Source organism: Anthonomus grandis, chromosome 15 (assembly GCF_022605725.1).
Source record: "Anthonomus grandis grandis chromosome 15, icAntGran1.3, whole genome shotgun sequence".
In the NCBI taxonomy this organism is placed as follows: domain Eukaryota; kingdom Metazoa; phylum Arthropoda; class Insecta; order Coleoptera; family Curculionidae; genus Anthonomus; species Anthonomus grandis.
Genome location: NC_065560.1, coordinates 18,786,104 through 18,811,153, shown reverse-complemented (window position 1 = coordinate 18,811,153; position 25,050 = coordinate 18,786,104). Strand labels below are relative to the sequence as shown.

Sequence of the window (25,050 nt, the reverse complement as noted above, 5' to 3'; positions counted from 1 at the left end):
CTCCGGTGTTGTCGCTTCAAATTTTTTAGAAGCAGTTTTAGGGATAAAAATATTAATAATTTTGTTTTTTTTTTGCTTAAGGATATTATAATTATTCTTAAAATAGGTTAATTGTAGTATTTATACATTTTATTTTAAATTTTCCTATAAAATACAATATAAATAGGTTAAATTAACGTTATAATGGTTGTTAAAATATAGCTAAAAATTTCCTCCGTTGGAAATTTCCGTCGACTTGACAACAGAGAATCGGCAAATATGTTTGTAAACAAAATACCCCTCTTGCCCCTGTGCACATGTTGGACTCAAACAAAGTTGTTGTTTACTAATTCTAGCCTTTCAATGTTCTAAGTGTTGCCCACTGTGTCTCAGCGGACTTCAAAATGAGTACCTAGAGGGCTAGCTGCAAAATTCAGGTATGTAAATTGATTTTAACCAAAAATGCGAATTTATTTCTAGAGCGAAGTTTGGCGTACCCAATTTGAATAAGAATTGCGGTCAAGTTGGTAGTTGCGTCGACCAGCCAATAAACAGCGGCTATATATTCCACCTAATTAGTAAAGCCCGATTTTTCCAAAAACCAAAATATATACACATATGGAGGGCTCTTATAAATATGCGGCGATTATGCATTTTGGGTAATCTCAAAAACCTGGCTTTGCCCAAAATTGCTTGCGGGCTGGACCGCAAAAATTTTAAGATAATAAGATGCATGATCGCCTATATTTATAGGAATTGCACCACCCAAATAACCATATGTGTATAAAACTAGTTTGGCTTTTAGGAGTTAAGATGGGTACATATCGGCGCCTACGGAGGGGTTTAGTGGGTAGTGGCTTCACCGAGCCCCACACTGTCCTGGAGTGCCTTGTGCGTCCCAGTTCGTGCGTAAATGCATTCCCCGTCGTGTAATAAAACAAAATAAAAAAAAAATTACACCAAAGTACGCAACGAATTTTATTGCTGGGCAGTTCAGTGGGTAAAAAACTTAACTGCTTCTAACAACATATACAAATTCCTGGATGAATTTCCAAAAGGATCTTAACTGAGACCACACACTGCTACAAACGGGGCCTATGTAAGGTTTCCTTTAATACAATTAATGAAACTTCCTCGGGTATACTTTCTAGGCATCCTGGTAACAATCCAGCCAGTGGTTTTAACGTAATTTTTGATTGGACCTTTATGGAGAATATTGACTGTTGTCTCCTGAAAGAGATTACCTAAAGGGAAGACCCGGACTCCTTTTGTAGGACCTGACTGTAGTATCGACGACTTAGAGCTACTAGCCCCGATGGTTTAATTCCATACTACTATTTGGCTGGATTTGGATCTTGTATTTCTACTCAGAAATTACTATCTTTGTATTTGTTATATAAAATAAACAATTGGAAAATTATTATGGTCTTTTGATTGGTTAAAATACCTCAATTTAATTAGTTTAAATAGAGAGTTTTGCAACATGTCTTAAATCTCATCACTTAAAATGTTTATTATTAATATTAAAAAAAAGTTTTATTCAAATCCTGTGAGAGTTTTGGAAGTTATAGCCTTAAGTTTTTTTTAATACATCTAACAATTCAATAATTTTTTACCGAAAAACTTTCGTTTGTAGAGGTTTGCAACCATGTTAAATCAACTTAGATATTCATTATTGGTTGTATAAAAAAGTTTCATTCGAATCCTTTGGGAGTTTTGGAAGTTATAGTCGTTTATATTTTTCTACATCTAACATTTCAATATTTTTTTTACCAAAAAACTTTCGTTTGTAGAGGTTTGCAACCATGTTAAATCAACTTAGATATTTATTATTAGTTGTATAAAAAAGTTTCATTCGAATCCTTTGGGAGTTTTGGGAGTTATAGTCGTTTATATTTTTCTACATCTAACATTTCAATCATTTTTTACCAAAAAACTTTCGTTTGTAGAGGTTTGCAACCATGTAAAATCGATTTAGATATTTATTACTAATTGCGTAAAAAAGTTTCATTCGAATCCTTTGGGAGTTTTGGGAGTTATAGTCGTTTATATTTTTCTACATCTAACATTTCAATAATTTTTTACCAAAAAACTTTCGTGTGTAGAGGTTTGCAACCATGTTAAATCAACTTAGATATTTATTATTAGTTGTATAAAAAAGTTTCATTCAAATCCTTTGGGAGTTTTGGGAGTTATAGTCGTTTATATTTTTCTACATCTAACATTTCAATAATTTTTTACCAAAAAACTTTCGTGTGTAGAGGTTTGCAACCATGTTAAATCAACTTAGATATTTATTATTAGTTGTATAAAAAAGTTTCATTCAAATCCTTTGGGAGTTTTGGGAGTTATAGTCGTTTATATTTTTCTACATCTAACATTTCAATAATTTTTTACCAAAAAACTTTCGTTTGTAGAGGTTTGCAACCATGTAAAATCGATTTAGATATTTATTACTAATTGCGTAAAAAAATTTCATTCAAATCCTTTGGGAGTTTTGGGAGTTATAGTCGTTTATATTTTTCTACATCTAACATTTCAATAATTTTTTACCAAAAAACTTTCGTTTGTAGAGGTTTGCAACCATGTTAAATCAACTTAGATATTTATTATTAGTTGTATAAAAAAGTTTCATTCAAATCCTTTGGGAGTTTTGGGAGTTATAGTCGTTTATATTTTTCTACATCTAACACTTCAATAATTTTTTACCAAAAAACTTTCGTTTGTAGAGATTTGCAACCATGTAAAATCGATTTAAATATTTATTATTAGTTGTATAAAAAAGTTTCATTCGAATCCTTTGGGAGTTTTGGGAGTTATAGTCGTTTATATTTTTCTACATCTAACACTTCAATAATTTTTTACCAAAAAAACTTTCGTTTGTAGAGATTTGCAACCATGTCAAATCGATTTAGATATTTATTATTAGTTGTATAAAAAAGTTTCATTCGAATCCTTTGGGAGTTTTGGGAGTTATAGTCGTTTATATTTTTCTACATCTAACACTTCAATAATTTTTTACCAAAAAACTTTCGTTTGTAGAGATTTGCAACCATGTAAAATCGATTTAAATATTTATTACTAATTGCGTAAAAAAGTTTCATTCAAATCCTTTGGGAGTTTTGGGAGTTATAGTCGTTTATATTTTTCTACATCTAACATATTAATAATTTTTTACCAAAAAGCTTTCGTTTGTAGAGGTTTGCAACCATGTCAAATCGATTTAGATATTTATTGTTAAATGTATAAAAAAGTTTCATTCGAATCCTTTGGGAGTTTTGGAAGTTATAGCTTTAAATTATTTTTTGTACATCTAAAAATTCAATAAATTTTTACCAAAAAACTTTCGTTTGTAGAGGTTTGCAACTATCTAAAATCAATTTAGATATTTATTATCTTTTATAAAAAAAAGTTTTATCAAAATCCTTTGGGAATTTTGGGAGTTAGAGCGTTTTTCATTTTTTTACAATTTGACTTTTTAATTAATTTTCACAACAAAACCTTAGTTTGTAGAGGCTTGAAAACATCGTCAGTCGATTTAGGTATTCATTGTTAATATCTGGACAAAAAATTATTAAAATCCCTTGGGAATTTCAGGAGATACGGGCATTATATTGATTAAATAATAGGGAGCGCGGACTATAAATTGGTCGCTGGCAACCGGCATATGCTGCGTTCTCGATTTGGTTGCTGGATAACGATCGGACGCTAGCTTCACACACATATTTAAAATAGAAGGTAGCAAGAAAGAACAATTCGCTAGTGTCCCAACAAAAACAAATTTGATATTTATGTTAAAAGGTTTCATTTATCTCTCTAAGAAAATATTTCTTCAATTTAAAGATAAATATATAATAACAAGGGCTTTTCAACAAGATGCATTAGAAAACTTTTTTAGTGCTATAAGGGGGTATGGTTTTAGAGGAAATACAGCTAGTGTTTCATATTTTCCAACATCATTTAAATCACTTGTAACCAACAATTTTATATCCATCAGTCATTCCCCAGGTTCGTATTGCCAAGAAGATTTAACTTATGGACCCTTAAGTAATCTTAGGGAGCTTATTCAAGATTTTTTGAATAAAAATGATATAAACTCTCAATTTTTTGGAAATAATATCTTAGATCCAGAAGTTGTCAAAATAGAAGTTCCATTAGCTATTCTAATGCCACAATATAGTAAAATCCAAAAATGCACTATAAATTACACAGGACACATTGTTAAAAATATAAGTAAGAAAATTAAGTGTATTAACTGTACTAAAAATATGACTTTTAAAGAACATAATTTATATAATGATTTTATTTTGGCTCGACAATATCAAAATTGTAAATTAGAAACTCCTGATATTTCAGTTTCCTCATATACCAGTGCATTGCACATTTATTTTGTTTAATTCCTAGGTTGTGCCATAAGCCAAAAATATAAATACACTTAGAAAATAATTTATGAAATGAATTGCACTAATAAATTGCACAGAACAGCAAAATACACATAAAACATTGATAAGATTTATAATCAGATGTTGCTTATATTTTTGGTGTAAAACCATAAATAATAAATAACAATAATGTAAAATATAAACCTGTTCTATCTGTTTAAATAAAAATCCATGATTTTTTCCATCATTGTTCCATTCCTGAATTTTTAACACTAGCTATCATATCATCACTGTCCCTTTTCTTGTCAATATTAAATTTTCGTATTAGGTATGCTAAATCTCCTCTTGTTATACAATTTTTTCTTTGTAGTTTATTGCCGTCTATGCTTCTGGCCTCCTGAATAATTCTCTTATTTAAACCTCCTGCTGCTAATTTATCCACAATTATCTCCTGTTCCGATTTTTGCTTCTTAATTCATCAGAGTGTCCTATGTGGGTTTCAAAAAATCTTACTCTAATCACTCCTGAAAAAATTTCATATAAATGTTTTAGCAGCAAAAAAATAAACCATAAAATCTATAACAGGTAGCGCCCGAAAGCCGATATACCGGGTCGTATGCCAGAACAGTGAGAATAGAGTGAGATAGAATATATTTTTTTCATTTTTGGGTGGTTATTAAAACACCAATATAACACATCTTCTTTAAGCCGGAATGTCAAGAAGTTAATGTTTAGGACCCAAGTATCATGTGGGCGTTTTTTTATTTTTAATATCGAAACAGTGGCAGTCGCATTTCTGACGAAATTATTAAACCGGCTTAATTTGTTTTTCGATTTTTCCCGTAGTGTTTCTGATTACTTCGTTGTTAATTGTTACTTGTTCTTGTTGTTATTTGGTTATAGTTATTATGTTCATGTGCGATGCCAAAGAATAATTTTAAACATATTTCTAAGTCTAAAATGAGAAAATTTTGATCAGTCAGAGAGATATGTCTTAAGACGTATTGAACGATTAACTTCCGATGTCAACAATATATCGTATGTGTAAGTGCCAACATCAGAAATAATTCGTGATAAATTAAGTATATACCCCCACTATTCATACAAAAGTTTGGCGACACTTCGACGCATTTTAATAGACTGTTAATTTATTATTTGGCCGAGACTTGGTTTGATACCCATGACATGGTAAAATATGATTGGGTAAATAATTTTAAAAAATTCGTCTTAGATACTCCATGTTCCAGGGGAAAAAGAGTAATTATTTTGCACGCTGGTAGTAAAGATGGTTTTATACAAAATGCACTTCTTGTATCAGCCAAAAATATTTCTGTGATCTGCCGATTGACAGAACAACTTCTGCCTACTATTCCAGAAAATTCAATTATTTTAATCGATAACGCATTATACCACTCCAGAATCCTGAACAAAATTCCTAATACAGCGACTAAAAAACAGGATATACTAAATTTTATCAGAATTAAGATTGCTATCGTTTTACTGCGTAATCAATCCAATTGAAATGGTTTGGGAAACTAGTAAAAAACGCTTAAAAAAGTGCAATAGTTCCCCAACGTTAAGTGCGGTAGTGATCGACAATATTCGGAAAGTCATTAGTGAACTAGATATGCCACCGATACCTCCAGTGAAAATTGAGCCTGACGATTCCCGTTCCGCAGACTCTTCTTTTGTAGATTACTAAGTTATGATTAAACTCTGAAGTGTATCCATTTGAAAACCAAAACTTTGACTTTACAAAGATTAGCAAGTATATTATTGTCAGGCGAAAAATGTTAAATTCAAATCCGGTGGCGGTAAATAAATATTTTAATATATGGGGCGTTTACCAATTTTTATTATAAAAACAATATTAATCAAATAAATCAAATACTAATCTTAGTGATAATTACTTACATTATATATTTAAAAACCACGATACTTAAATTATTTGTTGATTATGTTGATAAATATGTTGATACATGTAGTCAAGTGTAAGATGACATAATGTACGTACCTGGAAAAAATAAATGCGTTGAGCAATCAATTTTCTAATGTTATTTTATTTAGTATTTAGATATTTTGATTATTAAACGATTTAAACATTTGTAACTAGTTAAATTATTTAATAGCTATTTATTATATTTGGAATATTATTACGCATTGTGTCTCTCACCCACTAGCGCAATATAAATGTGCTATTAACTGCTTAAACAGGATATTTGGAAAGGTTTGGAAGGTTCATACTATAAATAGTAAAGGAAAACGTAGTTTGCAACATACAAATCTGTAAGTGGCTCAAACACTCCACAATACAGAAAGATTGCTCTGTGGCTCAATCACTCCACAATGAGCAACTCGTTGGTAAATAAATCTACGTTATATGGCCATTTTACGTAAAAGGAAAAAGATGATATGCAGCTCTAGCACTTTGCTTTTATTAAATGAATTATCTGTAAATATTTTATGTAGATTAAACAGGTGTTAAATGTTTTATGTCAAATATTATTATTATCTTGTAAAACACATATATTTAAAATAAAATGTTGAAATGTAAATAGCAACAACAATAAAAATAGAAAATAAAAAATAATGAAAATTAGATATGCTTCGTGAGAAAACTCACCAGTATAAAAATAATCCAAAATAAGGCACAAGCACTTAAAACAAATAATATTCATGCACGCTACTTTCACTTCAAAAGTCGAATACGTTTTAAGAAGATCTTTTAAGCAAAGTTTTGATCTCAGGGCTCTTAGACTGGATGTTTATGAGATCGAACCTCAAGTATCGAATTACTCTTGTATGGCTTGTCCATAAATTCTTTCTTAATGGTTATAGTTATTGCGGCGTTAAAAGAAATGGGATGAAGTTTAAGTCTAGTTTAATATTTTTTTAAAGGAAAAAAAACTACATCTTACATTATTTAAAATAATATACTTGTATTATTATAACAATATACTTAATATTATTATTTAAAATTATAAATATACCGAAGAATATCAATTATACAAGGACTATCAGAAGTTATTTTACGGCAGGAATATAAGCTTTCCTCTGTTATTATACTACTGTAATTATACTACCTTTTTTAAATATCTAATAGTTGTAATTAATTATTCCCGCCAAGAAGATATAAAATTATCCACAGTCGACGTAAAGCTAGAATTTGAGGCTAGCACGAATTTTCCTGATAATACCCGATGTTGTTGGAAAATTATTAACGATAAGATAATGGAGTACAATCCAGCGACTACTTTGGTAAGGAAACAAGTATAAAGTCACGTGTTTATTCTTCATTTATTTATTTCCTGTTTAGATAACAGCAACAACAACAATAAAATATGAGATTTATTACCACTGACATTCAAGGTCTTTACAAACTAGTGAATCAAATAATATTATTATACCCAAAGAAATTACCGTATTTGAGAAGAATCAGTGTAAACACTGTTTAATTAAACCAAAATGAATTAAATGAATTAAAATTATTTAATGAATTGACTATTGCTGAAAAAAGAATGGCAAAATATTTAAGAGAACATCATCATGGAATTTAAATACTACACCGGATCTAGTACCTTATCTGACGTAAACAGGTTTTTAGTGGAAATGGTTGGGAAAAGGATTCTGAATGTCAAGGATCTTCTAAAAGAACTATCCGCAAGTGGACATTCTCGACGTTAAGCAAACCACTTCAGGTTTTAAAATGGATCGTCCTATTTGCTTTTCTTATTATTTGTCAAATTGTATGTGTAGTAAAAATAAAGCTACATTTTTGTATAACTATTTATGTAACCTATTACCATGTTAATAAATGTATAAAAACATGATATATCATTTTTTTAGTTTTAGTTTATTTCATTTCCTCACCTCAACAACAACATATTATTACTACTACAATTAAATAATATGCCAATGTTAGTATCAATTTTTCTACTTGTATCAGCTCTAATTAATAATACATTTCATTACCCGGAAAAAAAATACATTTATTTTAATGGAACAAACGATACTTAGCCATTTCCTTGGACTAGAATGGAATTAAAAATTAACCCTTCATCACCCTTTTCTGTGCAAATACCCGAAAATGCAACGGAATATAAATTAAGAATTAGATTTATAAATCGCACGTTTGGCGATAGCGATTGTAAATATTCATAGAGAAATTAAAAGTATATATATTTAATATTCATTTCTCTATGAAATATTTTAACCTATGCTTGCCGAAGGAATCTTCAACGAGAGCTATTTTACAGGATTGTAAAACCGTAATTGATAACTTCACCATTGACTTCTAATACCTGCATTCATTTATTATATAATAGCAATTACTTCTTTTTTATTTGCAAAAGCTTTCTTTCGTCTGAATAAGTCGCATCTCTGCACAACAACACCAAACCAATAACAATAATATGGCTCCTACAAGATGGCAAATTAGGAACATTAAATTTACACTCAACAACATCCAAAATCCAGAAACGTTCATATGACATTTTGTTAAATTAGTATTATTAGTTCTATTAAAACTAATAGAACCTTGTTAAGGACACTATAAACATAATAAAAATAATGCTGAATATGAGATCAATGGACCCACTGCAGCTCATAAATTAAATCGTAATACTTGCATACAATTATTTATTATGAAAAAAGAAATTCTATAATCAAATGTTTAAACATGGTTTTTATTTTCCTAAATTAAAATAATTCAACCAAATAACTATAACATGCAATGCGGTATATGCTATCCATAACACATCCAGTCGTATCCGACACAATCTTATCAATCTCCATCCAAATAAAAATAATTTACCGACAACCGAACATTCTTTAACAATATATTTTTTCTATTAGCACATCCGCAAACTCATTTACATAAGCTCCGCCCACTTTTTAATTCTAATAATATTTTAGAAGAAATTTAAAAAAATAGCAAATGCTACAGAAAATAGATCAGAAAAAAGTGTAGAAAACAAGGTTTTTGAGAGCTTTAATGACGGCAGTGTTCTCATGGAAAAAAGCCGAATACCATATGTCACAAACTCAATATTAGGCAGAACAATGGAACATATGGTAGCCTACCATAATTGTGATGAAGAAGAAGAAAATTTAGACGACGAGGTTAACGAAGAAATTTGTATTATTTGTGAGGAAATTGGAAAAAATCAGAAACAATTGGACAAATCAATAAGTGCCTAGTAGCCAAGTATGCGTACGTTTTAAGTGAAGGACGGAGGGATAGTTTATATAATGACGGATGTCAAAGATCTACAGAAATGCAGGGTTCAACATTTCTCAGAACATCCCCTGTTTGAGAAGGTTGAAGATTAAGACTTGGTAAAAAAAAAACAAATTATCTATACTCTAGATTATGTCTTTTAGGAAGCTAACCCCATAGTTAAAAATTGTATAGTAGCACTGAAGGGAGTCAAAAAATGTCAAGAAATAATGGATATACATTTCTAGCAGTGTTTAGACGAGTGTCTGATAAATTCACTTTGGTTTAGTGATACAATAAAACTCAAATATTAAGTATAAATTTGCATTTATTTTTTCAGAAAAGTAAGACAGTAAGAAAAAAACGAATCGGTGTATTTTTATTATTTCCTCCCTTTGCCTTTACCTTTGCCCTTGGCGCCTCCCCGTTTTGCTGAAGTTGGTGCTGCTTTGGGCGGTCTCATACCATTAGGTCCAGCTTGGCCCATTTCGAAAACGGACTTTATTAATTCTTCAAATGTAGATACTTGCTCCTACAAACAAAACAACATTGAAATTAAATAATTTTTAATGATTATTTATGAAAAATTAAAATTTTAGGGAAAAATTACGACGATTAAAAAAACGACGTAAACAAACTTAGAACATAATTCAACAGGCAACGAATGAAACTAATAATAAAGAAGCAAGATAATTCATTAACTTAAACTACCAAACTGAAATCGCCAACACATTTATGGAATATTTTGGCATTATAAATATGGCAATATAAACTTAATTTCGTACATATTCATGGTCGCGGGACAATGCTGACATCGGCATTACCATGGGTTCGCTGGAAGTGACCATGAAAGATGTTCACATAACTTGCTCGAGAATTTTGGAACAATTAATAAACAATTAATATACAATTTTTGGTTCCTAAGATTAACTTACGAATACAATCTAAAAAGGATCGCCATTTAGACATATGTTGATATACACATAATAGGTCCTTTAGCAAAATTATAAAAATAAAAGAATTTTAAAAATAAAATTGTTTTATAAAATATACAGGGTGTTTCAGAACTATGGGATCAAACTTCTAGGCATTATTTAACGCAATAAAAAAATTGAGTATAGGGGGACCTATGTCCGGAAAAGTGTCACTACGGCCCCAAGACGCATTAAAATTTAGAAAGACGATGAAATGCCAAAATAGGATTTATTGCATTTAATTTCTGCCTATTGTACAGGGTCTTTCCGCATATATTCCCTCTACTGGATTTAGGTGAAAAGTAAAAACAATAAAATTATACAAATGTTTAGGGTTTGACTTTAAATTTTTGAATCGCACGTCCATTTTTTTCTTTTAGAAATGTCAAATTAAAAAGTTTTAAAAATTAAACAGTTTTACAAATAGTTTTTTCTTATGAATCACCATTTATATGACCTCATAGTTAAAAAGAGCCAAATTCTCTTTTCTAAATATACAGGGTGTCCCGAAAGTAATGGGACATAGATCAGTAGATTCCTTATGTGAAAATAATGTGATTGAGGTCAACTTGCCTTATCCTAACTTTAATAGTAACTGAAATACAGGATGTCAAAGTATTATTTGGTTTATCGTTTTTTCCTCATAGGTCCTTTTGACCAATTGACTGAATTGAAAATTTAAAACATACGAGTCTTTTAAAAAGAAAAATAAAATTTCGTATACAGTTTTCGTGTTTTTGGTAGAGGACGCCCGTTGCGTTAGTTTTTACTTTTTTAGAACTTCTAACTTTTTTCAGCCCCGGATATCGGTTTAAAAAGTATCAAAATAAATTCCTTAATAAAGTCGCTAGGAGCGAAGCCACCGTAATATAGAAAGCCAGAAACATCATCCCACTCTCCAGCAGCTACGTCACGTCGAACGTCTATTGCCCGAACGACTCGACCATAGAGAAATGAATATTAAATACTTTTAATTTTTAATTACTCTATGGACTCGACTTCCTCGCCCGGCCCGTATGCCAGTTTTAATGTATGATAAAAGCATGCCTGCCGATATTCAAAACAAAAACTATGATTATGTATTTAAAATTAAGTGATAGGGGTGGACTACGATATCCAAAAGAAATTTTTCACGAAGTATTAATAATAACTTTTAACATCTTTAAATATCTAATATCGGACAGATATGAAGAAAATTATTTAAAATGCTCATCTCAGAGAGCCGTCCTCACCAAACTTGCTGTTAGAATTATTTTCGACAATTCAGATATCAATCCTGAAATAACATGTGACTGTGGAATTCTTATGTTAGATCTTGTAAAAAATGCGGCATTTAAGTTTTCAAACATTTTATTAAATAATTACCGAAAAGTCCAAAATAATACAATCCATGCCGCCAAACTAAAAAAAAATTATAGAGAGAAAAAAAAAAACAAAATGTGTCCAAATAAAAAAAAGATGAAAACCAAAAACCAGAATATATAAAAAACTTTCCAGTTCATAAAATTAATTTATTAAATTTTTTAATCTGTTTTTATCGAGTTTTTTTATCTAGCTATTTGAGTTTTATTTCTGTTGGTGTTTTATTAAATTTGTGTTAAACCAACTTTCATATTATTATATTTATTATTTCATTATAATTATATTTATTTTTTTAAAAGTTTTGTATTTATGTTTTAATTTATTCTATTCTATATATGTGAATACATATAATATACTTTGGTAGCTATTAAAAACTTGTATGGGTTATTTGTCTTATATTTATAGCTTGTTGAAGTATTTTAGATTTTTTATGTTGTTTTGTTTTAATAAAAAATATTATTTTGTTTCTTTTGTACTACTACCAACTATCTATCCATTTTATTAAATAATTATTTAAGAGTTTTGTATTTGTTTTAATTAATAGTTATAAATATATATATGTTTCAGTAGTATTAAAAACTATTGTATCATATAGGTCTTATTTGCCTTATATTTATAACTTATTAAAGAATTTGTTGATTTTTATATCATTTTTGTTTTAATAAAGAATATGTTTTTATTATTTCTACTAACACACTATTAATTTTATTAAACAATATTATCATTTAAACGATACACAATGATAATATTATGATTTTAACAGCGGTAGTATTGAATAAATACGGCTATAACATAGGAACGACACGGGATACTCAGACGTTCGACGTGACGTCACGACTCGAGGGTTCTGGCTTTTTATATTACGGTGGCTTCGCTAGGAGCAACCATTTTCGACATAATCACCATTTTTCAAATAATATTTATTTAAATCGCATTGGCAGTTGGCATTGGAGACAAGTGTTTGTATTATTTATGGAAAACTTTGAATGTCATATAAAACTTTTTAAACGAGTAAAAAAGTTTCTCTCTTAAGTTTAATCATTTTAAGTAATGCCTTGGTATAACTTGTTTACCAATTTGGAGATGCGTGATATGGAAATATTTCCAGATAGACAACAACGAAACCTAAATTATTCCAAAGAATTTATAGCCGACTAGGAAAAACTGTATCATTTCGGCCAAAAATGCCTATTTTGGGCAGACCAAAATATATTTCTTAAGAACAGGAAGAAGAATATTTAGTCCACGAGACATATCCTCAAACCACAATAATTGTTCATATTACATTATAATATGCTTAACTTAGGACTATTTTTATATTTAAGGAATTGTGGTAATATATCGTCAACATTAATATTGTGTCAAAGCCTCGGCTAATATCGTTGCTGTTCATATTTTTGTTCGCCTAGTTTAAGGCCCTTTTGTGTTAATAAATGTTTTTTAAAAGACCGTTCGTCGATATCTAAATTTAACTCGCGTAGCAGAAAATCCCGGGTTAAGTACTAGGCGAATAGCGGCAGCTACGGATGAAAGCAAATCATGGTGGTAAAGTACTTCAGAAAGAAGGCCTCTATCCATACCACTTTACACCAGTTCGGTGGTTGATCCCACCAGATTTGCCAGCCAGAATGCAGTTTTGTCGTCACTTTAAAAAGATGAAAATCGCAGATCCAATGCTTAATATTATTCAAAAATTTTACAAAATTTTGAGAATTTTTTTTTTGTAAAATGTTTATATATTTTTTTAATTCTTCAGACTTTTTTATTAAAGCAACTTTTTTACAATAAGGCAATTTAATACATACATTAAACCCATTCTAAAATTAATGAAGAAAAATAATAAATATACTAAGAATGCGAATTACTGTATCTCGGAGCGTAATCATCGCAGAGGCTTGCGGTAAAAAATCTTATGACTAAAACGGTCTAAAATGGCCACTAGGGGGCGTAATTGCGATCTTGAATCATGAATGAATTTCGATACATTAACCTAACACAAAAATACTTGATAAAGCAGAGGACAATCTGAAACTTTTTTGTTTGGCAGTTTTTGCTGTACCTCTGAAAATAAATTGGTGGAGTGATTTCAAAGGTTTGCGTAAAAAACACCCTGTATCTTATAAATGGCTTAGTCCACTTTAACACAATTATGTTTAATAAAAACAGACATTCTTGGGCTTTAACTGTTTTAGTATTCAAAGTTTTTTGTTAGTTCCTCATGTCGCTCCCACGGGATTTTTTTGAACATTTCGACAGAAATGGTTAATTTCCTTAAAAAATTAAATGCATTGGTGTGATTTATTTTTCATGAAAAAGTAGTTAAATGATGCCCGCATCTTATTCCTAACCTAAACTGGTTCTAGATCAAAGAAAATGTTATACGAATTTTTAAATTAATTTTTATCGAATTTTCTTTTATATTAATTTGTGGCCCTGAAAAGGATTGATTAAAAAAAAATGTTTTTAATGCCTTCATAAATATTCAAAATGTCCACCATTATGCTCTATACATTCATGAAATCACGGGCAGGCAGAACTGCAGCTCCAATTTCGGCTCTGCGTATATTCCTAATTGCATTGCGAATCTGGCTTTTCATATATTTTCTGGTCGTAGGTTGACTCTGAAACACGATTTCCTTTATTCGACCCCATAAATGAAAATCAAGACAAGTTAAATCTGGTTATTGTGGAGGCCACGGAAAGAGACTTTCTCTTCCAATCCACCGCTGTTGAAAAACTGCATTAATGTGTTCTCGCACAGCAATCGGAAAATGTGCGGGGCAACCATCTAACTGCAAAAATATGTTTTGCCGCAATTCCAATGGCACATCTTCCAGTAATAACGGTAATTGATTGGTCAAAGAATTAAGACAGACGTTACCATTTAAGGATTGTTCGAAAAAATAAATAATGCTTCTAAGTAAACCACACCACACATTTAAGCTTCAACGACCTTGGTGTTGAAATTCATGTAACCAATGCAGATTTTCTACAGACCAGTAATGCATATTGTGACTCGATCGATCCAAAGAATTTTGAATTAAAATTTTCTATTTTCCCGAATCACACCCAACAATCCAATGACAATAGTCCAACCTCCGATCAAAGTCTTCCTCTTTTAAGGCCTGATGCAAAACGAAATGATATGGGTGCATTCTAAAATTAATTAAAGTTACTAGTAAAAATTAAAATAACTATTAGATAAATTCAGAGAACATTAGAATAAGTTCAAAATATTTTGAACCATTGTTCGCGATATGCCAAACTCAAAGGATAATGTTCTTGTGCTAACATGAGGATTTGCTTGATTGTATCCCAGTACGAAGTTAATATTTTCTTGGGTTTCTTCCAATTCGTTGTCCTTGAAATTTAGGCCGAAAACTACCATCGGCTTGTAAATTATCCACTAATCGGGGAAAAACTTGCTACTGCGGCATCCTGAAGACATTTAAAATAAACCGCAAGCAAATCCACAGCTTCATCGTTCGTAAAACGCATTATTATGACAAAAATTATACAAAAAGTAAGCGAAACTATTGACAACTTTTGACAATTTGAGATATATTTATGTTTTGATTAAATTATTTTTTTTTTTTTATTTTCATGGCGTCCTTCCATGGCCTGCTAATAATTGCCAAAAAAATTAAATATAGGACTTTCATATTACATTTTCAATTGCCTTAAATTGTAGGTTTTTTTAGTTAATTTTTTTGAGGAAATTTACCGGAATGTTCAAAAAAGCCCTCTGGCGGCGATATGTGAATCTAACAAAACTTCGAATACTAAAACACTAAGCCATTTCTAAGATACCACTTTTTTCAGAGATCTGCAAAAATAAAAAAGTTTCAGATTGTCCACTACTTTAAAGATAATTTTTTTTTGTTAGGTCAAGATATCGAAATTCACAAAAACTTTACTTTTTTTAGATTCAAGATCACAGTTAGGCTCCCAATCGGTCATTTTAGAAACTTAAAAATATTGTCTAGGTTTTCCTCTTGACCGTTTTAGTACTAATATTTTTTAGCGCAAGCCTCTGCGATGATTACGCTCCGAGATACAGTACTTTGCAGTCTTAGTTGGAAACCCTGTACAATGTCCTGACGAGATCTGTTGATCAATATTTTTTTGTTGTTATTCCCTTAGCTTAGGCGAATAATAAAAAATGTTACAAATTTTGGCAGGGTAATTATTTTAACAAATGTTCAAAATTTTCTTCTGAACTAAATATTTTTCACATCTGCGAATTAGCTCGTCTAACAGCGCAACATGATGGTTTCTGTTTTTCTGATAATCCATCTGCAAATATTTGGCATATTCTCGAGAAAAATTTGTTATATTCTCCATAGATAACAAACAAATTTAAATATTCTTCGTGTGTATAATTTAATCGCCCCGGTATATTAGTATTTAAAAAATTACGAAATTACAATCATTACTGACATTTCTGTTATAGTCCATTATCTTACTGCCGCTTCTAGCGGTTACTATGACAACCATCATGGCCAACTAGACAACAATCCTTGAGCCGTGTTAGCCAAAAATGTAAAAATATATAGGGTGTTCCATTTTTAAATAACGAAGTTGAGACCTCCTTCCGGTATAACCGGAAACGTCACAACTGTCAAAATATTTTAGTTGTGTGGCCTCCATTGATTCTGCCTTGTTGGCAAATTTTCAAAATTAAAAAAAAATTAGTTTCCGATATTAAAAACGACGAGTTCGGGCTTTTTTTTTTCAGAAACGGTTCATTTCATTTTTATTGAATTTATCCGCTACTTTGCGGATGTACCGGGTGTACAACTAAGAGAGGTCGCCGGCCATATCTCAGTAACTAGTCATCCCACAGCGTAGGGAAAAAATATTTCTGATAAAAGCGGCAAAGAGAAATTGCTGGAAATTATTTACAAGTTCATACGATGACCGCTAGGGGGCGTAATACAAGATTGAAATAGAAAAAATTGGTTTTATTGAAAATATTCAAAGTAAATCCTAGAAAAGAATGCTGCCATTTAAAAGTATTATAAATTCTAAACATTTTTTATTTCAAACTTTTTTCTTTAATCTGTCAAATAATAGGTGGGGGAAGGGTTGAATACTTGTATCTAAAATTCTTGATAACTTTGGATTGGCCTAACTAATTTTAACGAGCTTACTTTTATTTTAAAGGTTAATTATTAGGCTTTTATGTGATATAATTACTTAGCCGTTTTAGTTATCTTGTTGAGCGCTAGAGGGCGGTTTATTTTAATTTGTACTTTTTCAGAGATTTTCTGGCAAATATTAAATACAACGATGTAATTTTTTCATTTAGGCTAAAAGAGCATGAAAAAACATAGAAACTGGTGCAAACCGCAACTCGATATCTTATTTTATTTCGAAATTATAAATTAAAATGTTTTCGAACAATAAAATCTGTCGCCGCGCTGGCATTATTGCGTCACATAGTCAATAGTAAGCTTTGGAAACAAATGAATTTGATAAATTTGATAAAACGTTTATGATGGATGTCAAATGTAACGTCGTGTAAGAGAGATTTTGAAATCATTTAAGTTTTTAAAAATGCCAAACGTAATTCCAAACGACATAGCTTTTGATATGCTAGCAGCGTATTTTGAGTTAATGCAAAATGCACGCATTGCAGCCCGTATATATGCCTAAAGATATCCTGACAGAAGATATCCTGTCACTATAATCATAGAGTCTTTACCGGTTTAGCTACCAGGCTAAGAAATACTGAAATTATTCTCGGCAATATTCATCGAAGACGAAGGCGAGGGCGCATAGAGGCAAACGTTATAAATATTATGGCCTATATTGAAATAAACCCTCACATAAGCATCCGAAATATTTCTAGGGAATTGGGAGTGTCCCTCGATACAGCAGAAAATATTCTGAAAGAGCACAGGTACGTATTTTTATTTGTTACAACACTAATAAGCATCCTATTATCTTATATTTATTGTTTTTTACTTAGACTTCACCTATATCACGTGGTTCTGCACCAGGCGCTTCTCGAAAAAAACTCTGATAACAGACTCAATTTCTGTTATTGGTTGTTAAACATGGTTAGAGAAGATACCCGATTTAGAGACCCGTTAGAGAAGATTCTCGAAGATATTATGGACGGACGAGGCATCATTTAGCAGTGATGGTGGTGTAAACCTGCATAATCTGCATTATTGGGCAGAACAAAATCCCTGTTGGATTTGCGAGACTCAACACCAAGGCATATGGACTATAAATGTGTGGTCCGGAATTATTGGCGGAAAAATTATTGGTCCTTCCTTTTTCAATCAAACACTTTCTGGTAATGTGCATTTGATTTATTTGCAAAATGATCTCCCGGGGTTACTGGAAGATGTTGATTTGGAAACAAGAGGGCAAATAATTTTCAAACATGATGGTTGCCCTGCACATTTTCAGTTCAAGTTCGTCAATACTTAACTAGGCAGTATCGTTTGTGAATAGGAAGAGGAAGTATTTTTCCTTGACCTGCTCGATCCCCAGATCTGACTGTTCTAGATTTGTATTGTGGGGAAGGATTAAAGATTTAGTTTTTGTTACCCCACCCAAAACCCAAAACGACATGCAGGACCAAATACGCAATGCAATAAATTCCTTACCCACAGCAGAAATCAGAAACAGCGGTTCTGTCAACGACGCAACGACCTCTATTGTGTATTGAAAATGAAGGAAAACAGTTTGAGCATCTAAGACACTATTAAAAATATAAAACAATTTATTTATTACAAAAATTTGAGTTCTGGAGTTTTATTTTTATTGTTCAAACATATTTTAATTAATATTTTTGGAATAAATTAAGATATCGAGTTGCGGTTTGCGCCAGTTTTTATGTTTTTTTATGCTCCTTTAGCCTAAGTAAAAAAAAATATATCGTTGTATTTAATATTTGCCAGAAAATCGCTGAAAAAGACCAAAATAACACAAACCGCCCTCTAGCGCTTAACAAAACAACTAAGTCGGCTAAGTAATTATACCACATAAAAGCCTGATAATTATTCTTAAAAACCAAAATAAGCTCGTTAAAATTGGTTAGGCCAATCAAAAGTTATCAAAAATTTTAGATATAAATATTCAACGCTTCCCCCACCTTTAACTTTTTTTTTATTACTTGACAGATTAAAAAAAAAGTTTGAAATAAAAAATGTTTAGAATTTATCATACGTTAAAATGGCATCATTCTTCTCTAGGATTTACTTTGAATATTTTCAATAAAACCAATTTTTTCTATTTCAATGTTGTATTACGCCCCCTAGCGGTCATCGTACGAACTTGTAAATAATTTCAAACGATTTCTCTTTACCGCTTTTATAAGAAATATTTTTTTCCGTTTGCTGTGGGATGACTAGTTGCTGAGATATGGCCGGCGACCTCTCTTAGTTGTACACCCGGTACTATATATAAAAATTTTTTAAATAAAATCAACCATGAGATTATCGGTCAATTAAATGCTCAGACCAAAAACCTTTCAACTTGGTGAGTGCTTTCAGAGATTACATTTTTACAGAATAACTTTATTTTTTTATGAATGTGCAACTTCAACATGAATTATACAGTTTAGGTCCAAAGTAATTTATGTATCTTAGATTAAGATTATTAGTACTTAGTGGTAGTTTAATTTTCCTATTGCACCTAATCCTTGTATCATATTATGATTAACAAAAAACTTGAAATTAGGTCAATAATGTAAATAAGAACATATGTTGTTTTAGCTAAGTTTAATGGTAATTTAATTTTCATCAAACAATCATTAAATAGTAATAATTTTTTTTATTATAGAGACTCAACCGAAATCACAATGGCTGTATCATCTGCATAAGATACTAACAGAAAGGAAATGAATATTCTATTCAGATATTCCTTACCTTTAAATCGCGTTTCCCTACTTGCACTTTTTTCGTGGCTTGCATTATACTTTTGAAGCTCGCGTAAATTTCCTCGTCATGCATAAGATGCTTGTACTTTTTAAAATTATTGTGAAGTTTATTAAGTGCTTTGTCGTTATATTCGATCAAAGACAGACAAAAAGCGACATGCCTTTGTTGGTCCAAGTGTTCAGTCTGTTCAAACTTGTCACAGAATCTTTCGACCAGGCTCTCCATTTGTTTAGTTTTATCTATTAATCCAAAAAGAAACCTAAAAATAAGGTTTAGTCTATCGACGTCAAAAATTGATTTGATAAAAACTCACTTCATTATATATTTAACGTCTTGATCCGAAATCTCGCCGACACTATCATTATCCATTAAGTGGCCAAATACCTCTGGAATCACATTTATGAAATTCTTTTCTTTCTTTGCTAAAGCCGTGAAGAACACGTGGCACTTTTTAACCAAATCTTCATCCTCATCTATTAAGGTCAACGCTATTAGATGAATGTGAGCGTGGGGCCTGACCATATCTTGTAAGATTAGTCTGGTGAGCGTCAGAAAGGCTGCTACCCGGATATCCAGTATCGGGTCCCTTAACCTAAATTAAACTTAATTAAGCAAATATTTTTTTAGATGACAGGTTTCAAACCTTTCATAAATTGTCGACATCCACGGTTCAATAATGTTTGGAAATCTACTTAAAAGGTCAGCTAATTGCAGCAAAATAGTTACCTTAACTGACGGAAAATTGGATTTTTTAAGTATAGTAAACAAAAGCTGGACTTCTTCCCTACAAAACCGACTGGATACTAACATATACCTACAATAAATAAATCGGTAATTAAATGAGCAAAGAAGATAAATTCATATAGCACCTTATTAATGCGATAACAGCAGTTGCTTGTAACGTTTCGTCGTTAAATTGTTTTGGGTGTTGAGCGAGCTCGATAAGAATATTTGCGAACCGTGCTAACATGCCATCTCCTGTGACAACATGATTTTCAAGAATATCCAACAAATAGTCTGCATCCTCGTCTTCATAATCTCCCTCGTCCATTTGTGTTTCATCACCCTGAAAGAATTTATAACGGTGTTAAAGTTAATAATTCCCTCGAACGTTAAAAAAGGCGCGTCAAGCTTCAATTGAATTAGAGTTACAATTTTAAGTAAAATTGACTGATCCATAAGAGTAAATTTTAATTCAGATTTGATCTCATCATATTAACAATGTATTTTCCTCGCTAGATGTTATAGTAGCTGTAATACTTAAATTTGTAAAGTAGTTATTAATAGCCGTTGAATAACCACCAATAAGGCTCCGCTAAGCAGGGCCCCCGCGTGCGGGATGTTGTTTTGGCGTCCTAGAGTTTGTCTAGCCAAGGAAAGGTACACCATCTGTTTCAAAGCTGCGCCAAGTTTTGTCCCCCAATAACGCGCGATTAGCGACAGTAGCGCGCCTTTTTTTAATTTTAATTTTAGAAAGGTTAATTTATATTATTTTAAATAATAGTGTATTGTGTTTTGTTTACATTCGTTAGGCGCGCTGCTTAGTCTGGAATATGAGACAAATTAACATTTAAATTTTCCTAACTAAAATTTAAAACAGCTTGTTGGCTGCCTCTGATTTTGTGCAAAGCATAGAATAAATAATTAACAAAATTAGAAACATTATAATTATCTTATTATCAGGATTAGGATATAGAAACCCAAAATTAGACTTCGAAAAGGCCATAAGAAAAGACTTCTCAAAAATATAATTTTATACGAAATTATTATTTAAATACACATAACTACATAATTCGGATAAGTCCTAAATTGCATCGTACATGATATGGTAAATAATAATAAATTGGGTCGGCCAAAGCACCTGTGAAAAAAATATTATAAATAATTCTTAAAAGTTATAAAAGATAATTCGTCTACCTGTTTTCAAAAAATGACCTGACTGAAGGATATAGGTAGCTATTTTTTTAATTGAATATTATTTGAACCATAATACTCTTTTATCTAACATATCGCCTTCCAGGTAACAGTATTTGGTATTTATTTTAAGAAAAGAAAAAAAAGCCATCATAAAGTTAGGCAAAAAGGAAAAAGGTTATGATGTCTATATAATTCTTATAAATATAATTAACTACCTGTTAGATCCAGAGCCAGGTCCAATTTCTTTTTAAAAGTAGCAGTTTATAGAAAATCCTTATTAACAGGTCAAATTTCCTTGTAATTGTTTTTAAAATTGTATAATAAGTAGGTATATTTTTAACGATTTTGAAATTGTTTCTGTTATACCATAATTTTCCCCATTTTAAGTTATTAATATTTTTACAGCGCCAATTTTGACCGAATAGGTTTTAAAACTGTAATAACAATTTTATATTTTATTTAAGCACTAATATATTATGTAGTCTTGGGCGCTCTCACAACTTTATTTGCTAATTTAAATTTTCATGTTAGACTAAAAATTACTTCTAATACAAAAAAAATATAAATAAACATTAGGTATTTATTGTCCATATAATACTGTTGAAAAAATACATAATATATTTACATAAAAAGTAAGTATTTAGTCTGAAGATGATTCAGACGATTTTACCTCTTCATCCATTAAGATATTATAATCATTTAACCAATCGTCGTCGAATGAAGAAGTGTTGACGGTGAATTTTAAATGGTCCATTGTAGTATCTAATATATGTTCTTTTTGTATTTGAAGATTTTCATATTTTCTTACATGGTAACAAATTTTCACCCACTCTTCCTTTGGCAACTCTTGAAACCTTTTTTTGTTAGAGTTTCTACATCAGCCAACTTAAATGTCACATTGTGGGCTGCCACCCCGTTTTTGACCAAGGCCCATATTTTTTCAATTGGGTTTAACTCCGGATGATAAGGCGGCAGACGAAGAACTTTATGTCCATGTTCCTCCAGTAATGCATCTAACTTGTAAACTGGAGGATAGCGGAATTTATTGTCACTAATTATTTTGTATAATTCTGGCTTTGTCAATTTCTCATCACATGGAATATATCTGTCATATAGCCATTTAATCATATTTTTTTTAAGGGATCCCGAAGTAATATTTGGTTCCATAGTAACATTAGGGTAGGAGGCATTATCTATAACCAAAACGGACTGCTCTGGCAAATTGGGCAAAAGTTTAGTTTGTACCCACTTCATAAAATGTTGGTGATTCATATCATCGTGGTAGTCTCCGCTTTTAGCTCCTGAAAAAATTATAAAGTAATATAATATCCAAATGTTTTGAACTTAATAATAATAAATTTAATTTACCTGATTTAAAAATAAGCATTCCATTTGGAATGAAGCCATTTTCTCCTCCTGCATGAACAATAAATAATCTGCGTCCTTTTGAAATTGGTTTTTTTAAACTTTTATTTTTATTATCTAACCAGCTTTTGTTTTGGGTATGGCTACTATGAATATAGGTCTCATCTGTATATACGACATTTCTTCCCTCGGCTCGATATTCTATTAATTTTTTTAAAAAGTTGATTCTTTTTAGTCTAATATCATAGCTTTCCATAAGGACACTTCGATTGTCCTCAGTTTTTCGCATTAGTATAAATATTGTAAAACATATATATACATATATTTTTTTTTATTGACTTTTATACTCATATTTTAAGTTAAAGACATTAGGGCCAAGCCTGCATAAAGTGCTTACCTAAATCCAACAGATCTTAATAGTTTTCTTAATGTCTCAGGGCATCCAGAGAAGTTAATCTGTTTGTCTTTTATTTTCTGAAGTACTCCTAAAATTTCAAAAACAACAATATATAAATACATTTGACATGAATTTCAATTCTAAGTACATACCTCTTAGAGTAGGAGATCTTTTTTCAAGCACGTAAAAATTGTAGATTACACTTTTAATCTCTTCAATATTTCCGGGGGACAATGTTTTTATGACTCCTTTGGCGCTAACGCTTTTTTGAGTTGGAGTTCCAAAAGAAGTACTGGCCAGGTTGTTATCTGCATGCTGTCCTGCCGTTTTAATTCGCTGAAGGCAATTTTTGCCAATTTGTGTAGCAGCCAAAATTCTTTCTCTAAAAATAAAAAAAATAAACTGTGATGAAATTAAAGCAAATATCCTCAAAGTGATATTATTACGTACTTAAACAAAACATTAATTTTAATTATTAATGTATTAAAGTATCAATAGCCTAAGAACTTTATTAATTAATAGGCTGCCTGCAAAAATATTAGATAAATTAATACATATCGGAAATTTTTTAATGGGATCTGAATTCCCTTCATTGATTCTCTTTCCATAAATTTAGAAATATTACAAATAATTTCTCTTGCTTGGCTATGTAAAACCTTTCCTTTCACACCAATCCTTTTTGGAGTCATAATCACAAACAAAAATAACTATGAAAATTATTCACTCTAAAAAGACATAAACACTAAAAGGCACAGAACACAAATATAAGAATTAACGCAACGGCACTGGTTATATGCAAATCGGGGCGATCGATACCGTTGCTTTGGAAGCGGCGTAAACAAATTTACTGTGCAACCGAGCCGAACAACACGTGCTGTACCTTTCCTTAGCTAGACAAAGTCTATCAATGTCGCCTCGAGACGTATGAGGCGACATGGTGGAGTGCCTATAATAATTTTTTGGAGTGCGACACCCTTTTTTTTACACTTATTTTAATATTTTGCTTTTATAAATTTTACATTTAATTTCCAGCTATAAAAACCTTTTTTTTTAATTTTATAATAAAACAACACACATTTTTTACATTTTATTTTTAATGGAAATAATAATTAATAACAAAAAAACATCTGTAATCCGTCACATAAAACTAGATCTTTTATTAGATTAAATGTTAAATATAGGGGTTTTTCTTAATTTAACGACAGCAAGATCTTTTATAAATTCATCAAAATCATTTTGTCAACCATCTTCTGCTCTATAGCTAATATTGCTAGCCCAGATAGTCTCTCGCGATGCATAGTTGATCGAAGAAATTTTTTAAATATTTTTAATTTTGAAAATGACCTTTCCCCAGAAGCTGCAGATAATGGTAAAGTTAGGAGTATTCTTAAGGAAATTGTAATATTTGGCAGAGAAGATTTGAAAGATTTGAAAAATGAGGAATTGAAAATAACTTTAAAACTTTAATTTCATTAAACAAAACATCTGTCTCAATCTTTACCGCAATCAGTAAGCTTCTGTTGTAGAGCTTAGCAATTCTTTAGGAGATCATCATCAC

The 25,050-nt window shown here is 30.8% G+C and overlaps 2 protein-coding genes across 3 annotated transcripts in view; both read right to left on the bottom strand.

The window, feature by feature from the left end:
• Positions 1-9,889: 9,889 nt before the first annotated feature.
• The window catches only part of LOC126745270 (condensin complex subunit 1-like), a 94,716-nt gene continuing 79,555 nt past the window's right edge, over positions 9,890-25,050 (bottom strand). Inside the window, exons 18-22 of the mRNA XM_050453030.1 lie at positions 20,683-20,879; positions 20,457-20,627; positions 20,127-20,405; positions 19,802-20,072; positions 9,890-10,111 (exon numbers count right to left, since the gene is read on the bottom strand). Of these exons, the coding sequence (XP_050308987.1) occupies positions 9,962-10,111; positions 19,802-20,072; positions 20,127-20,405; positions 20,457-20,627; positions 20,683-20,879 (1,068 nt within the window). The 3' untranslated portion in view covers positions 9,890-9,961. The remainder of the gene's footprint in view (positions 10,112-19,801; positions 20,073-20,126; positions 20,406-20,456; positions 20,628-20,682; positions 20,880-25,050) is intronic.
• Positions 22,408-24,360, bottom strand: LOC126745273 (uncharacterized). 2 transcript variants are annotated; one of them, XR_007663493.1, is made up of 5 exons: positions 23,943-24,360; positions 23,645-23,874; positions 23,493-23,580; positions 23,099-23,296; positions 22,408-23,031 (listed from the first exon to the last, which is right to left on the bottom strand). XR_007663493.1 is itself a non-coding variant. In XM_050453038.1 (2 exons), the coding sequence occupies exons 1-2, from the start codon at positions 23,115-23,117 to the stop codon at positions 22,553-22,555; spliced, it is 498 nt and encodes a 165-aa protein (XP_050308995.1). In that variant the 5' UTR covers positions 23,118-23,292; the 3' UTR covers positions 22,408-22,552. The 2 variants fall into 2 exon arrangements, 1 of the variants encoding a protein (XP_050308995.1); XM_050453038.1 differs by lacking the exons at positions 23,493-23,580; positions 23,645-23,874; positions 23,943-24,360 and having other exon boundaries at positions 23,099-23,292.